General features: G+C 39.8%; 1 protein-coding gene across 1 annotated transcript in view; it reads right to left on the reverse strand.

Annotated features, from left to right (window-relative positions):
• LOC141441174 (Ig-like and fibronectin type-III domain-containing protein 2) overlaps nucleotides 1-17,633 on the reverse strand; it is a 236,994-nt gene that overhangs the window by 150 nt on the left and 219,211 nt on the right. The window contains exons 5-12 of the mRNA XM_074105852.1: nucleotides 8,786-9,040; nucleotides 6,815-6,961; nucleotides 4,433-4,658; nucleotides 3,653-3,825; nucleotides 2,853-3,186; nucleotides 2,431-2,584; nucleotides 1,290-1,456; nucleotides 354-567 (exon numbers count right to left, since the gene is read on the reverse strand). Coding sequence (XP_073961953.1) covers nucleotides 354-567; nucleotides 1,290-1,456; nucleotides 2,431-2,584; nucleotides 2,853-3,186; nucleotides 3,653-3,825; nucleotides 4,433-4,658; nucleotides 6,815-6,961; nucleotides 8,786-9,040 — 1,670 coding nt within the window. The remainder of the gene's footprint in view (nucleotides 1-353; nucleotides 568-1,289; nucleotides 1,457-2,430; nucleotides 2,585-2,852; nucleotides 3,187-3,652; nucleotides 3,826-4,432; nucleotides 4,659-6,814; nucleotides 6,962-8,785; nucleotides 9,041-17,633) is intronic.

Below are 17,633 nucleotides of genomic sequence, written 5' to 3' on the forward strand. Positions count from 1 at the left end.
ATGTTAAACAAAAATTATTTAAAAAATGTGGATAAGTAGACATCACAAAGTCGCAGATATTGTTTTCCGAAATTGCACGAAATGTTATTCTGGGGAAATGGAACAATATGCTGCAGCTGATTTGAGGCAAAATGTAATAGTAATTATAAATACGTAGGATGCAAACCTTGCTAAAATTAAACATCTTAAATTGCCTTAATTTTTTAACTAAAGAGTCACTTTGATTTCAAAAGTTTTAATGAGTTTAGTAAATATTAAACTTCTAACGATTTTAAAGCAGGTGAAAATTTCGTTTATTTATATGATACAATGACTGATTAGTTACGAAAAATTATATTTGTGGAAGAGCTGACCTTCTCCAGCACTCTGTAGTCATCTCCAACTTGCATTGACTTGTAGTGAAGGTTGTAGTGCTGAACGGTGTCCGGCAAAGCCGCGGGCGGGGCCCAGTGGACCACAGCATAGTCTGTGTCGATATTAGTGAGGTGAAGGCGAGTAGGAGGGCCTGGGAGGACTCCGTAGCCTTGCAGCAAGCAGTTGGTGTAGGAGGAAATGTAGCGGAGACACCTGGAAAAGTTGCAGATGCTGTAATCTGAATTTTAGTTTTCTTAACAGCAGTCTCCCATATACCTCCGCTAAGAGGTAATTCCAGAGGCTGCCTGATAAAAAACGTCAATGATGCTTTGCTTTTAAAAAAATAAAGGGTATAATTATGTAGAACATATTTATTTAGATATAATGACAGATATAGACATTAATGGTAGATTACAAATGAATTGAAATTTGAAGACAACGCCAGACAATTATTTCAGCTAAAACACTGTCACAGCGAGTAACGGAGACAAATAGTTGTCATTGTGTAAAATTCTTCGCACTTCTGGCCGTGATAAAATGCTCAATAAATGTTTATGGTTTAAAATAAATCATTTTATTTTCACGTTTCTTTCTTTCTATTTTGTGTTCATCAAGGCTCATTTTCATTGGTCGATAGGGTCCGCATACGGGAGACGGAAGATTTCCATAACTATGGGGCCCGCGTTCGGGGAACCGTTTTCATTGGTTGATAGGGTCCACATGTTGGGTACGGGATATTTCCAAAATGCATCCATAGCGTCTGAGTTCTGGTTTCACTTGTCGCTTTTTAATTCAGTCTGCGGGGAATCACCGCACGCTGTATGTCGAGTGAGTTGTCGTGCGAGTTATCGACCAATGAAACTGAGCCTTTACTTTATGCACTGGATATATAATTTATAAAGGGCTAATTTAAACCATGTCCTTTTAATACTTACTTGAAATGATTGAAATCCAGATTCGTAACATTTCCGCTGCACAGCGGTAGACAAGACTCCGGGAGCCCCCGGGATCGGCAGCACGGCGAGTGGTCCATCCCGTTGGCGAGGCAGCCGAAGGTGACTCCGGCCCAGGGGGCGCAGATCATCAGATCTGTCACCTGCAGCTGAGGATTAGATGGGGGACAACGAGGGTGCATTAGACACAGATGGGCGTGGATGGATGTTAGGGGTGAGTAGCGCTCAATGAATAGATGTTGTTGATGATTTTGCAAATCTTATAGAAATATTGTAGTGACGAGGAATTAAACTTTTAATGTGGCGTTCCAAATTGCACTAAAGAATTGGTCCAAGATATATTTTATGTATAAATTAACTATGATGATGTAATAAAATCGTTGATACTCATGAATGACATGAAAAATGACAGACATTCGCAATGAATATAATGGTATAAGATGGAAACTTAAAGAAAACAAAATGTAATGACAGACTAGTCTTTATAAAATAAGTTTTTGGTTACAATTTCATTTTTAATACAAGCTTTTATTTGCTGACTGAACTTTTGTTGACTGTACTTGTATTGTCATCCAAACTTCATTTGCATACCAAATTTCAAGTCGATGCCAATAACCGTTGAAGAGTTCCGTCCTGCGGTGACGATCCTGGCCGGACTACCAGAATGTCACTACTATATTATTGTATTGTCACGCAATTTACATAAGTATACCAAATTTCAAGTCAATCCAACTACTGAAAGTTGGTTGAATTTAACAAGATTTGACTCCAGACAGAAAGGCAGACAACGGAACCGGTGAAAGTGGTGAAACTAAATAAAAGAATGTAAAAATAAAAACATTGGAACGTAGAACCTCCTCCTTTTTTGAGGTCGGTTAAAAAGTACTTATTGGGAAGCTTATAGAGTTTTATTTTTATTTTGCGATATATATTACTCTGAAACTGAAAGTTTTCATTCTTTTATATCTCAGATCGGCAACTTTGCACAATGGGTAGATTTTATAAAAAAATAAGCAACCCTTCGATTATTAATGGCTGTTATTTCTTTGCCTTTTGATTTCTGTTTTCTTTAAGTTTCATCTTAAGTTGATGACACACAAACTACACCATGATACCTCCTTACCCCGATCTCGAAGGTCTTGGTGGGGTCACACAGTTTGTCGACGCATCCGAAGTGGTTGACGCCAGCGTTGACACAGCACGCACGCACGTCTGGTAATTTCGGGGCCGCAGCTACTTCTGTCGTCTTCATCTTGCCTGGAGTCAGGGTTAATGACCTGTTGGGAAAATAGATTGAACTCAAATAAAATGAGCTTTTAAGGTAAAGACATTGATTCTGCGAGGAGAAAATTTTACGCTAAACGTTCGGGTGTTGGTCACTGTTTCGGTAGTTGCCATTTTTAATTTTCTGTCATTAGTAACAGTGGTGACAGCAGGGTGTCATCTATATGACGTCATATAGATGTCAAGCACTGGAACATTTACTTTACTAAATGCAATCCCAGTGAAATATGTTGGCTTCTGTATGTAAACAAATCAACTTACCTAACAGCATATGTAGGCAGACTGGACCCATGCATATTGTAGGACGTAACCGTGATCTCATACATCGTGAACGGCAGCAAATCATTAAGTACCAAGAAGGTTTTGTTAGCTGGAACCTTATGCGTTACGGGTTGGCTCATCTTTATGGTACTGTTTCTAATAGAGCTTTCTGAAGGATCGATGAGGTGGGCATCGAAGGACCGAAGCGCTGTTACGTTGACGATATATTCCGTGACAGTGTCTGTGTTTTCTACTGGAGGGTTCCACGTTACATTCAACTGTTTTTCGCTGAGTGTTTCCACTTCCACGTCTTCTGGTGGACTTGGGAGAAGTTCTGAAAATGATTTATATGGATATGATGAAAATTAACTTTCATGGCAAATGCTAAAGACATTCAAAATCATGCCACAATTGTTACTTTCCCGTAATGGCGTTTCTGAATTCAGAGTTTCATGTAAAATTTGAATGATGAATAATAATTGAATGCGGATTTTTAATAGATTGCAATCAATCACATTAGATTACACAAAAATTTTGATCGCAAATTCTTTACAGTATGGTATAAATACAACTGAATTCAATTGAATTCATTCGTTTTTAGTATGATACGCTTTTTCATCATTCATAGTTCTATAGCGTTCACCTATGAATGTTGAAAAAGCGTATTAGGGCACACAAGTGGCTTCTCATCAATCACTTTCAAATTACTGAAAACCTAAACGTTTTACGCATTCTGGCGAATAAAGAATTACTTTCTTACTTACACAAAGCTCCATGAGAATTTACAATTAGTATCTTACCAATGCCTTCAACGATGCAGGCTAAAGTTTTCTCCATATAAGCGGCGCAGGAGTAATGTGTCTTGATGTTGTCGGTGACGGGGGTGAATTCGCCACGGCAGACGTCTTGGCAGATGTCCGGGACGCGCTCCTGGACACAGCAAGGGACGTGGTTCCGTCCGTCTGCCATGCACCTGGGAGAGGGGGACTTATAGAGGACTAACCTTCACCCATAAAGGCTTTGATGATATAATAATATTTTTCGTTCGATGGACTCGTGATTTCATCATCATCATATCAGCCGTAGGACGTCAACTGTTGGACATAGGCTTCCCCCATAGACCTTCAGTTGCTTCGGTTGGAAGTAACCTGCATCTGCCATGAACCCGCGGCTTTAACCAGGTTATCTGTCCGTCTCGTTGGTGGACGCCCTTCGCTGCGTTTGCCGATCTCGGACCATGTGAGATTTGTTTTAATTAAATGGGCCGCAAATAACCCTTTTGTATTAACGTCTCAATCATTAATCGTCATGTTGAATTAGGCGAATTCTTTACATTTTCTTCGTATTTTTAGTAATGCCACAAAACAGTATACTATGCCGCAGTAATTGCAAATCTATTTGAATTTTGATTTGTTTTAGTCAACATGAAACTCAGATATTTTTTACAAGCTTGAGTAATAATGGCTCCACTGCCACTATAGTTCTCTGACCTTATATTTATTTATTTATTATATTATCTCATTGCCACATTTTACCAATCATCTTTCTCATCAAAACTAGTGATTTTATCTTTAACTTACTTAACAATAGACGGGAAGTCAGGCTGGCAGGTTTCTGGGTCCTGGCCAGTGCCTTCCAAGATGGTCTGGATGCTGCAGAAGCCGAGACAAGCCTTGGTGACGTTGGCAGCCAAGCAGCAATCCGTGTAGTTGTGAGCTAACGCCATAGGTGATAAAGTTGGCACGTTCGCGGAGTAACTGTCAGTTACGTTTGTGTTTTCTGGAGGTGTCAGGCCTCTGGATATTACTGAAAGAGAACGGGTTTATGTAAACTGAAGAAGGCAACTTGATAGAGCTGATTTAACGATAGATGTAGAAATTTGGCTTTGTCTGAGTGATACAAGCCTACGAATGTTAGAGAAGGGCTGCAATGCGGGAGGAATGGCGGTGGATTGTGAAGCTTGTTACCACCCATGATGTGAAGACCACGACAACTTTGCCAAGAGCGTGACGACGAAGAAGAAAAAGTGATACAAAAGTGGGTATAAGAACATTAGGTCATTAAACATCGCGTTCGCTATTTCCCTTCTGTCAAACGGTGTAGAATGAAGGTACGAGTATACAGAGATAAGAGGTAGAAAGATTGGGGTTTCATTAATTTGTCCCCAAACTTGATTTTTCTGTAGTAACGACGTATCCTTATATAATTATCGTCAACATCAGGACCTGTGCTTTGGTATTCTAAAATTGTACGCCAAATAAAAATAAACAAAAGCTAGATGCCAATATAATGCTCTGTAGTGATAGGGCACAGGGTAGCATAATATTGGCATCTAGTTTTTTTTGTTTTTGTTTATTTTTATTTGGCGTGAAATTTTAGAATACCAAATCTCTTTTTTACTAAGTACTCGTATCTATTCCAGATTCAAAACTGATCCAAGTACCTAATTTTATCCAGGGCTTACTTATGTATGAAAACGTACCGTTTTACGCATTTAAAGTGGTTCTAATTGAATTTAACTTGAAGGAACTAAACTTTTGAACTCTGCCTGGTAAAGTTGCAAAGTTTCAGCTAAGTATGTTTGTCGGGAAGACACAACTACTTTAATTCCTTAATGCTGTTAGCACTAAACGGCTCCTCTCGTAAAGTTATTCTTCTACCGAACACCCAAAGTTTTGTGTCGAAGGCGTTGGAAATTAGTTAGTTTCTATAGAACCACTTTGACTTTATGGTTCCATATAGTATTAGACCATCCATCTCTATCTCAGTCTAAGAGGTTTTGGGTTGTTGGGCCCATGCGAGCCCAGCGCGGATTTTGATCTTTACACCATTGAATTACCTCTCAGGTTTGTGCAAGTTCCTCACGATGTTTTCCTTCACCGCCCGATATTTTTTTTCATTTTATTAAATTCACATCCTTGTTTTTTAATAAATATTACTGGAGTGTTACTAGCCCGCATTTCACACGCCAAAAAAAATAACAAAAGAATACTAAAAAATCTCACTAATTCTCACTATAGGCTAATCAAATAAGATTCTTCGAAAGCGTTTTCAGGAATTAATTTCCACTGAGCTGGAAATAATTTTAATACCTTCGTTTGGTCTTAAATGCGTGTAATCCGATTGCGACCCACTCCAGGAGGTGTGCATAACTTTTTGGGAGCCAAATAACCACGATACTTTTTCTCTTTTCAGTTTTTTTGCTTGTAGCACAAAAACGGTACTTCCGCCGGAAACGTAATTCTATTCAATATTCAATTCAATGAGCATTTAAAACTTCAAATTCGGTGCAGTGGTAGACCCGAAATCAAAAGTTATGCACCCTCCTAGAATGGGGCAAATCCGGATTAAACGCATTTAGGACCAAACAAAGGTATAGGTAATGAAATGTTTCAGCTTGCTGGAAATGAATTCTTCGAAAAATTCTCATTCTATTGGCCTTCTACGAAATGTTAGTCAAGCTAGTCTAACATCTGGTAGCATGGTGAACGGTTGTGTTGCTCTAAGCTCTGGTTGAGTTCGAAACGCGTCAGTGTAGTGTGGTGGTTTTGATAGGGCTTGTGTATTTGTGTGTGTTCTTACAGTGTAGCGGTAGAGGAACTGCATGTACACACATTTCTTGCATAAACGTAGCTATCATAAGATCGCCGGTGACCAAAATAATTGTTTCAGTTCATTGAAAGGCTTGTTCATAATCAACTGAGTTACTTAAGTTTTGGTTTCCTAGGACCAGCGGTGCGGTCATATAGCGGCCGTAATTAAGCGGCGAATGACGTCACTAGAACGTTGTCTACGTTGTGTTGACACCGCTCTTTAGGAAACCGCACCATTTGTTTTAGGTACATAGACAACGTTCTAGTGACGTCATTCACGGATATATGACGACACCGCTGATCCTAGGAAACCAAAGCTTTAGGGTTGGTTCTACGTCTAAAGAATCGCCCGGTATTCGTCGTTCTTACCAGTGAGCCTGTGGAAGCTCCTGACCGGAGGCTCCGTGTTCAGTTCGCACATGTACAGCCCCGCGTCGGACGCCTTAACCTGTTTGATGACAAGCGCCCACACGTCGCCGCCCTTCGCGATGCCCGGCCCTTGGAGGGGCTCTTCAGCTGCGAAGGAAATTGTGAACATTAGAAAAACAAATCTATCGAACATAAGTACAGCAGAACTCGCTCTCGCTATACACTCCAGGTGCTCAAAGAATGGTAAACGTTTCAAATGTCAAAAAGTTGTTGATTGTCATGGTAGTATTTACTTGTGAGAGTGTTGAGTGCTAACGTGACAAATATCTACACATACAAACATAACGCCTGTATTTCCAAATGAGGTAGGCAGAGCACACGCAAAACGTTACCGCTTCGGCGCCACTTTTAGCAATTTTAGATTTAAAGTTTGACAAATAGGTTTAATAGTGACAGGTTGCTAGCCTGTCGCCTACGGTATACCTTAACCTATATCCTTTGTCGCCTCTTACGACATCCCATCATCATCTTATGTAATTCTAACCCGATAAGACAAATATCTACAGTCGATATTCATTGATTTCTACACTCATAACAAGTCAACTGTGCAGTGTTACCAGCGTGTAGGTATTTAATAGAACTCGCCATCAGTATGAATGTCGGCGGCCGATCGTAAAATCCGCCAGATCACGAAATTCCTACGCATATCGTGAAATGGTGCCATTTCATGAATTGGCTAAGAGACATCCGCCATATCGTTCAGAACTCACCGTTTAACGATTTACCTAGTGACGTTTAGGCAGATCATGAAATTCCTAGGCATATCATGAAACGCCGCCATGTCGGTTCTGGTACTTCGCCGGCCGCTGCCGCGGCTAGCTCGCTTCGCTCGCTCGGCTCGTGCGTTATGCTCACAATTCGTACTAACCACTTCTCGCTTCGCTCGTCGTACCTAAATTTTTCTTTTTTTCTGCATATCTCGATGTGCCCGGTATAGAGCTAGGAATATCAACGAATGCGTTGCTCTAATCGACCTGCCGTATTGTTTCTCAGGCACATCGTGATTTGCCTGGCCTACTTTTAGGCTTATCATGAAATGGCGCCAATGGGGAATTCCGTGATCTGGTGGATTTTACGATCGGCCGCCGACATGAATACAGGTATTGGCGTGCATTGAGGGCAGGTAGCGCTAACAGCTGCCCCCGCGTGCGCCCGCCTCCATCATCAGTAGGGTAGGCAGCAGGGCTACTACGAAACTCGAAACTCGAAGTTCGTGTCGTGCGGTCCCTCTGAACACTTATACTATTTAATACGAGAGCGAGAGGGACGGTACTATACGAACTTCGAGTTTCGAGTTTCGTAGTAGCCCTGCAGTATTACTGGCTGTCAACCCGTACTGCACGTCCCAGTACCTATATAGCGTGTCTGAACACGGGGCTTTAATTGCAAGGTTCGATTTACACTCATATAACTGAGCTACTTTTGTTCTACAACTGTTCAAAAGTATCATCATCTTCCCAGCCTATATATGTCCCACTGCTGGGCACAGGGCTCCTCTCACAATGAGAGGTCTTGGGCCGTAGTTCTCACGCGGGCCCAGTGCGGATTGGGAACTTCACACAGGTTTGTGCAGGTTCCTCCGGATGTTTTCCTTCACCGTAAAGCTCGTGGTAAATTTCAAATGTTATTCCGCACATGAATTTCGAAAAACTCAGAGGTGCGAGCCGGGGTTTGAACCCACGATCCTTTGTTTCAAAGGCGATAGGTCAAACCATTAGGTCACCACGGCTTTTTTTTAAATATGTTCAGGGTTCATTTTATTTTTTAGCACAGGTTAACTGTAATTTTCATTGTGTGCAATACAATATTAGATTGACGGCGCATTGATAAATAATTCATGTGATGTTCCACTGATTTAACAATTACACTTCTAGAATCAATAAATTATCTAAATTGAGGAAGAATACTCACAGTCATCATGCAGCACTTTGACCCTGTCGTCTCTGGTGACCCTCACGCCCCCGGCGGTCAGCAGCTGGAGGTCCCTGGCCCTCCGCCACAGCACGGGCTTCCCCCTCGCTCCCAGCACCACGCACGTCAGCAAGGCGTCCTCCCCACTCCGGACGGCCACGCCGCCCGGCGCCCGCATCCAGGCCTCCTTCGGCTCTTCTTCTTGAGAACTGCCGGTAGATGTGTTGGCACTGTCCACTGATTCGCTTTTCAGTTCTGAGGAAGATAGTAAATTATAGTAATATATAAATATCAAAAGGTTAGTATCTAGACGTCATAGGGGAACGAAGAGCTGGCAGCTTCCTCGGACAAAGAATAGCTATTCGAAGAGGAAATGCTGTCAGTATCTTCGGGACCTTGCATAAGAGGGGCTACTTTCAGTAATTAGTAGGTTTTATTTTTATTTATTTTTTAATCTATAATTATTAAGTAAAGTAACAAAATTTTCAGTTGAAATAAAAAATACAAAAGACTCCTAAAACTAATATTAGGTACCTATATTAATTTATTAGGTAATTACATAATTTACGTACAGCGGCGTCTTTAGCCCATGTCATGTAGCGCCCGTGTGCAATTATTAGTTTAGCGCCATCTATGGCGCGCGTGGTCAAAATGGAATAGGTACAAAGGGCCGCGGCCGGCGCCCCTAACACCGCTGCGCCGTGTGCAACGCACACCTGCACTATAGGTCTTAAAGACGCCTCTGTTTACGTAAGTACCTTAGTACCTTAACTATACGTACAGATGTATTGAATAATGTTTTGTCATCGTATTTTGTCGGAACAGTTCGTAATTATCTTGCTTTCTCAACTAACTTACTGAAGTTTACTGAAGCTATTTGAGACAGAGAGATAAATACGACCGTATCCGACAAAATACGATAGTAAAAAATCACTAGATCTGTAACCATCTAGTTAACCAAATAATAAAAATCATATAAACATCAAATAAATTTCAGAGCTTACAAAACACAAAGAGCGTACCTCCATTATTTTATTACCAACATAAGAAACCCATAAAACAACCTACTTAGCCTAAGTAAACTGGGCAGAGAACTATTATAACTTCAAATGGCCTTTGAGGTTTAAAAGGCAATCCGAAGGCGGCATTGTGCCTGATAAAAACCCATCGAGCCCTCGCCAGGCTTCCCGGGGAATATAAATGTCAAAAAGCAAGTTCCGGGGTGGAGTGCCACTGGATATTGATATATAGTTATTGTAATAAAATATGTTAGCATTGATTTTAGTGGAACATTACTTCCCATAAGTTATATCAACGTCTGTCAAATTTCATTTTTATATTTCGTTTTATGTTTTGAAAAAAAAAAAGACTTTCTATTAAGTTTCTTGCGGCGCATTCTTCTTGGCATATGATGGTCTTTCTGAAAGCGCTGGTAATACAAAAAAGTGACGTAAAAGAACACTTTGTCGCCTACTTGCCATTTTGATTTTTGATCTAGGCAGGCTGTGAGTTATCTGTCAGTTTTCAGGGTCGTAACATTTTTTAACCCTTAACGCAAATAGACGATGATAGAGAGATAGAGAGATGTTATAAGTTTGGCGCCAATGTTTGATAATTTTTGTACTTGCATTGTACGAAGGCTGTGCGAAGCATCAGGTTTTACATAAATAAACTATACTTTCAAATTAAAATACAAACTGAAATATAGATGCACAGAAAAACCAGAAAAATAAGACCAGCGGCCAGCTGGGTTCGATTTCCAGCGCTGGTCTTATTTTTCTGGTTTTTCTGTGCATCTATATTTCAGTTTGTATTTTCGATATGGGTTTTACGGGATGACCGTAAAAGTAAAAAAATTTGGAATAGAAATAAAAATACAAAAAGATTTAAAAAAAACAATCTCAAATTTTTGCTCACAAGTTTATGAACTCGACTGAAGTAGTGGCACTATGTTTCAAGCCACCCGCGCGAACTAGGCCGGACCCTGCCTCATTTGGATTCAGCCTGCGCGCACGCTCCGGGCTGGATGGAGAAATCAACGCAAATTGACCGCAAGCCGCTTCAATTTTCCACATATTTCCCCCGCAAATCAATCTGTATGATAACAAGTGGCCAACCTTAATTCCGATAAGTCGTTACTTGGTACCCTTGAGAAGTCAGGAGAGGTACTACGAAATTCGGAAATTGAAGTTCGTATCGTATCATCCCTCTTACTCTCGTATTAAATAATATATCGTCAGCGGGATGGCAAGACACGTAGTTCGAATTTGCACTTCGTAGTAGGGCCAGGCGAGAGCTTTAAGCAGATCTTTTTATCAATTTGCAATATTTGTTTTGAGTTTATTGGTTCTAGGAGTTTTGTTTTCGAGAATGCTAATATTTATTTAGCACGCTGTCGAGATAAAAACATTTGTTATTCTATTTATTCATGAGCGATTGCTGAGCTTATGTTAACTAAACATGCGTTTGCCCTCATAACATACACAGACAAAACAAAATGCAACTTGTAACAACTTGGTAACTTCTAAGAATAAGGATAAACTTCTTTTAAATCAGCAGATCAAGACCGAAGTGAGTCCTGTGCCCGGTTTTACATAGGACTCATCTCTTCCGTACGTAGAAGAACGAGGGTCACCGATATAGCCAAGCGAATCAGCTCATTGAAGTGGCGGTCAGGCATGGAGAACAGATGGCCGTTGGGGCCGAAAAGTTCTCGAATGGAGACCGAAGATCGGCAAGCGCAGCGTAGGACGTCGACCAACGAGCTGGACAGATTACCTGGTTAAAGTTTCCAACAGAAGCATTCAACCAAGGTCAGAGACATGAAATTGGGTGCGGGTATTTAATCTTTTTTTATTAATATATAAAAAATAATTCACTATTTCCCTTGGTCACGGCAACGGCAACACGCGTGAACGGCTGGACCGATTTCGCTAGTTCTTTTTTGTTGTGTTTGCTATTGTCAGCAGAAGGTTAGTATAAAGATTTAGAAAAAAAAACTATACCAGGGGCGAAGCCGCGGGCAGGGAACCAGCACTAGTATACTCTGTTAATGAAATCCACAATGTAATTTTTGGGAATTCCCACGGGAATTTTAGTAAACCTCGGAATTTCGATACAACTGCTGGTTTTATAATGGTTTACGCACGCGAAGCTGCTGGTCATCCAGCCTATATACGTCCACTGCTGGCACAGGCTCCTCTCAGAACAAGAGGGCTTGGGTCACAGTTTGCGGATTGGGAATTCACACGCACCATTGAATTGCTTCGCAGTTTGTGCAGGTTTCCTCACGATTTTCCTTCACCGCAATGCTCGTGGTAAATTTCAAATTTAATTCCGCACATGAATTTCGAAAAACTCAGAGGTGCGAGCCGGGGTTTGAAACTGCTGGTAAACACTAGTAAATAAATAAATACACAAGAATTACTCGTCTAAAGATATAAGAGTTTTGACAAAAACGTGTTCACGTGAATACTCCCATCCAATACGCCGATTCATCAAAAAAAGTAGAGTTTGTTTCCTGACTAGTGGTTTTAGGGAAAAGTTCCCGGGTCGCGGTTTACGAAGAATCCTCGAACTTATAAGAAGAATACTTCTTGTTTTGCTTAACTTCGGATCTATACCCATTCTGTATTCTGAAGCCAGCGATGTAGTAATTTAAACTCCAGCTTGGGTTTGAAAAAGTATCCGAACTATAACAACTACAACTACAACGTATGTAGAAAAGGAATGGGATAACAGGTACGTTTTCACGGTATGGTTTTTAGATTCAGCCTTTATAATAATACTAGCTTTTGCCCGCGGCTTCGCCCGCGTGGAATTCGGTTATCGCGCGGTGTTCCCTCGGTAACTGTGCATTTTTCCGGGATAAAAAGTAGCCTATGTCTCTCTCTGAGCCATAAACTATCTCTATACCAAAAATCACGTCGATCCGTCGCTCTGTTTCGACGTGATAGACGGACAAACACACACACTTTCGCATTTATAATATTAGTATGGCTCCATATAATCATGGAAGAATGTAAGCAGGGACTGAAATAAATTATTAAAAAATTAAGTACCTATGTACCTATTTTGAACATGAAACTACCGTGAGACTCACTCATATTAAATATAATGACCCGGATAACTCACGTCTTAAATCGAGTTTAGCTCGACATGTTTCGGGCTAATCCGTAGCCCTTCGTCTTCGGAGCAACGCGACTCAGCGGCTGCTGCAACACGCGCACTGCGCGCCGCCGCTCTGCTCGCGCGACTACCCGAAACATGTCGAGCTAAACTCGATTTAAGACGTGAGTTATCCGGGTCATTATATTTAATACCTATGTACCTAGTTCATCATCATTTTATTTCAAATACTCATACAGGTTATATCGCCGGAGATCCCACGTAGCTAGTATTGGATAATTCCGTGTACGGGTGCGTATTTGGTTGTATAATTTTTCAAGGTTATAATCACGTTATAATGTAGGTACGTAATATTTGTCATAATTTTTGTTTGTCATATTTTGTTTCTCGATGAAATCGCAAAATGAAACGTACATAATTTATTAGAAATGCTCAATAATCGTTTTAAGAGAGGGAACTGTAGTGATAGTCGTGGTAGTTCATAGGATTTAACATCAAAGGATAAAATTTACATTTTTGGAGCAATTTTTAAAATGAAAGGGAATGCAACGAAATAGAGCTCCTCTGGCACGAAGCAAACTTTAATTAAGAGGTTATTTTCGAAATTAAATGCAACATGTTCCTGTGAGTGCAATATCGTGCGGGCTTGATCTATGTATGTACGTTGATTAAAGAATTAATGACATTTTGGTAGAAATAAGGATGCAGTAGAGATTTTCTACTGTACTGTTGACGTATACCTACGGAGGAAAGCAATTAACCGTGGTTCAAATAAGTTTTTGTAAAACATCATTTTTAATATTACAAGCTTTTTTGTAGGCTGTACTTGCATTGTCATCCAAACTACACTTTCGTACCAGATTTCAAGTCAATCCGACCACTCTAAGTGGGTCAATTACACTTTCAAGATTTGACCATACCTACCACATGTCATTTGACATACACACATACATATATAATATATTGCAAGCTTGTAAAATGAAAAGTTTTATGAAAAATAAATTTTTAAGTCCATTTTTTGTTGACCGTACTTTTTGGTATCTCGTAGCATGATGTGATGGCAATTCATGTACAACGAGTAGGTAGTAACTTTATAGTATACTAGCTTATGCCCGCGACTACGTCTGCGCGGATCTAGGTTATCACGCGGTGGCGCCCTCTAGCGGAATAAAAGGTATCCTATGTTGATCCTTGGGGTTCAAACTACCTATATACCAAATTTCATCAAAATCGGTTTAGTGGTTTCGACGTGAAAGTGTAACAGACAGACAGACAGACAGACAGACAGACAGACAGAGTTACTTTCGCATTTATAATATTAGTAGGGATAGGGATTAAGTTAACCAAGATACTAAATTGACAGTATGAAATTTCAAATGTAAAAATAATATGCTGGCATAATACTAATAGTGCTGCTCTCTGATTTCGGTTTTCGACATTATTGCAAATAATCTGTAAAAAATAATATTTTAATGGAAAATAATAAATTAAAGCATTCAATATTCTACTTTCCATAAGCATTGAGCTTTTAGGCAGAACTTGCTTAGAATTAAAATGAAATTTAAACATCAACATCTACAAAAAGTCGAAATATCTCATAAGCAAATTCATTAGACCCATTTTACCTTTTTAGAATGTCTTAAGTGCCATACGTGTGTTAGTACGTCACAAATCCGTTCATATCTTAACATTTTATACGTATAACATAGGTACTGAAACTTTTCGGTGATTATAATCACCGGTATACCGGTTGTGGCACATCACTATTTATGAGATGTAAAAAAAACAGGTAACACATGAAACTTCATTTTAGTATCTTGGTTTAATAAATAGAGTATAGGTGGTGATAAACTTGAGCATTTAATTGAATGCTCATTTAGAGCCTTCAAGTGAATGTTACATTACAGGCTAAAGCTCACAAAATAAACAGGAGCGTTTCAGCGAGCATTCAAGCAAAACGGCGTTAAGTTTGATTCAGGCTTTTTGCCGAGTATCCGTCCAACATCATTGCAAAGAATAAAAATTTTAACGAGCATTTACTAGAACGTTTCCTAGTTCCTATGATCGTGTAGATGTTCGCAGCAATTTTTGACTTCACGCTTGGCTCTGATCTGTTTGACAAATTTAAAAACGGTGAATGCTCGAACTTCTATTACAAAGTAAATGTCAACGCACGAAATTTTTTCCAGTCGTTTCAACCGCTCATTTACCTCTTGCATGGGAAACCTTATCCGAAAGCAGTAAAGCTTTTTATGGTCGCCTTAAACAAAAGCGAGTTAATGAAAACCAATACCAGTCGAGTCTAACTTCGAATCGAATCTAGTTATAGCAGCGAAATAAAACCGTCGCCCCGCTTCCTTCTGCTTTTTATTTTTATTGGGCCCATGTTTTTTCAGCGAGTTTTCCTCTAAGTCCCGTAATGCCATTGTGACCTCGGAATTGTGATGACAAAATCAAGGGGAGATGTGATTAAATGTTGGTTTTTGCCACACAAATACTCGTAGCTGGGCGTTTTAAAAAAAACGTGTTACCTTTTTCCATACAAATTTTCCGCATCCACTGTGGATGTGGAAAGCACAAGACCGGTCTGAGTAGATCCTTGAGGGAGGCCTTCGTCCAGCAGTGGACGTCTTTTGGCTGACATGATGATGATGAGTCAGTTTTGTGACGCCCATACCGAGTGTATGAAAAAAACGTCACAAAATTGTCATTTTTGATTGGGGCATTTTTTTAAACCATCTGAATCGATTGTGCTTTTGATTCTGAGTAGGAAAAACTATGGGTTAAAATACGGGTAATTTTTTTTGTGAAAATGCCCAGCTGTAAATAGCAGGTTTAGACATCTCCACTTTTAAAAGAGTAAGGTGTTTGACAGACAGACAACACACAACTATTGGAGCTAGAGGCTTAAATTTTGCGAAACATATTTCTTGAAAGATTATAGAGGTGACCTAAGATTTCTCGAAACTTCCACGTTTCTAGAGACCTAGCACATTTTTTATAGGTACCTACTTCCAATCTATAGGAGAAACCCGCGAGACAAAGCGGAGTAATTATATATTTTACGTACATAAGGGTCTACAGTCGAGTTCATAAACTTGTATAAGCATGTTCAGATATTTTTGATCAAATTTTTGCTCACAAGTATATGAACTCGACTGTACCAACCCAGATATAAGAAATGCTATGTTACAAAAAAAGGAATCAAAAAATAGGTACACGTCTTGATAATTACTTTACTTTACTTTAGTTTCTTGCGGCGCATTCTTCTTGGCAATGATGGTCTTTTTCTGGTAGTTTTAAAATGACGTGTAAAAGTGCCCATTGCGGCCTATTTACTGAATAAATGATTTGAATTTGAAATTTTTGAATTTGAATTTGAACTTAATTTTGAGCTGATATCAAGTGACACAAATATGTGCACACTGTCTGTTGAGAGTAAGATTGTGCATCACTCAGAGCCTTTTGAATTAATTTCTAATAAGTTCCTGATGTTTACGACAGCTGAGAGTTGTAAAACTGGCCTCAAATGTATTGTCTTGTTTACTTCTTTCTATTTTGACTCGTTAGGCACCGCATTATCTTTAAAACTTTGACGCCTAGCACAAATGAATTCTACGGTATCTCAGTAATATCCCAAAAGAGCAAGTTCTGCGGTAGATTTGCTCTTTTATTTCCTGTATGAACATAATCATATTTGAAACAATACCAGGGCAGGGACGGGCGAAAGTAATTTGTGTCGTGTCGAGAGCATAATGAGGCGTCGGCTTGAGGGCATCAATGGAGGAAAACGATGATCTTGTTATAACGTGAATGGAAATAATTTGTGTTAACGTTGTATGTGCGGATTGTCTTAAAGTTTCCCAGTTGCCACCCGCACTTGGAGCGGAAGAGGGATTAACTTCGCTTTATTATTGCGGGGAGAATCGACAACAAGTATTTTGTTCCTTTATAACAGGATTTGTGTCAAGAGTGGTAGCAATCGAGTAAGCTCTCAGGGATGAGATGATAAGAGAGCTGTTGAGGAGGAAAGAACACAGTATAGCACAAGACATAATCACGTACATTCATCTTTTACTTTTTCATGTTGCAATGTTTGCTTGCGTTAATCTTTTAGGCTGAAACGACTGGACAGATTTGAATAAATAGGATTTCAAGAATCACACAGGCTACCTTTTATCCTGATATTTCTACGGGATCGGAATAAACAGTTGAGGAAACAGAATCATGTTTAAGAGGGGAACCTTTTCATAAACTATTTCGCTATGATTTCTTTGGCAAATGTATAGGATGTCATCATTACATTAGTAGCACAAAGGCTCCACCCAGGGCCTGTACTATGAAGTGCAAAATTCGAACTTCGTATCTTGCCGTCTCGCTGACGCTTATGTTATTTAATACGAGAGTGAGAGGGACGGTACGATAAAAACATCGAATTTCGAATTTCGTAGTAGCCCCCTTGGTACTTATTCAGGTTCCTCGACTGTATGAATGTAAAAACCCAAAACTTCAACTGCTACATCTTGTATGAACCTACATGTGTATGAACCTTTTTCATGCAATGTAGGTAATGTCCGGTGGTGAAATCCCGGAATCTCAGTTTAAATACCAGATTTAGGGCCTGTCTCACCACTTTTTATTTGACAGATAAATGTGATGTCGTCTCCGTCTATTCGGACAAAACAAACAGAGACGGCATCACAGATATTTGTCACATTAG

Source organism: Choristoneura fumiferana, chromosome 23, assembly GCF_025370935.1.
Source record: "Choristoneura fumiferana chromosome 23, NRCan_CFum_1, whole genome shotgun sequence".
In the NCBI taxonomy this organism is placed as follows: domain Eukaryota; kingdom Metazoa; phylum Arthropoda; class Insecta; order Lepidoptera; family Tortricidae; genus Choristoneura; species Choristoneura fumiferana.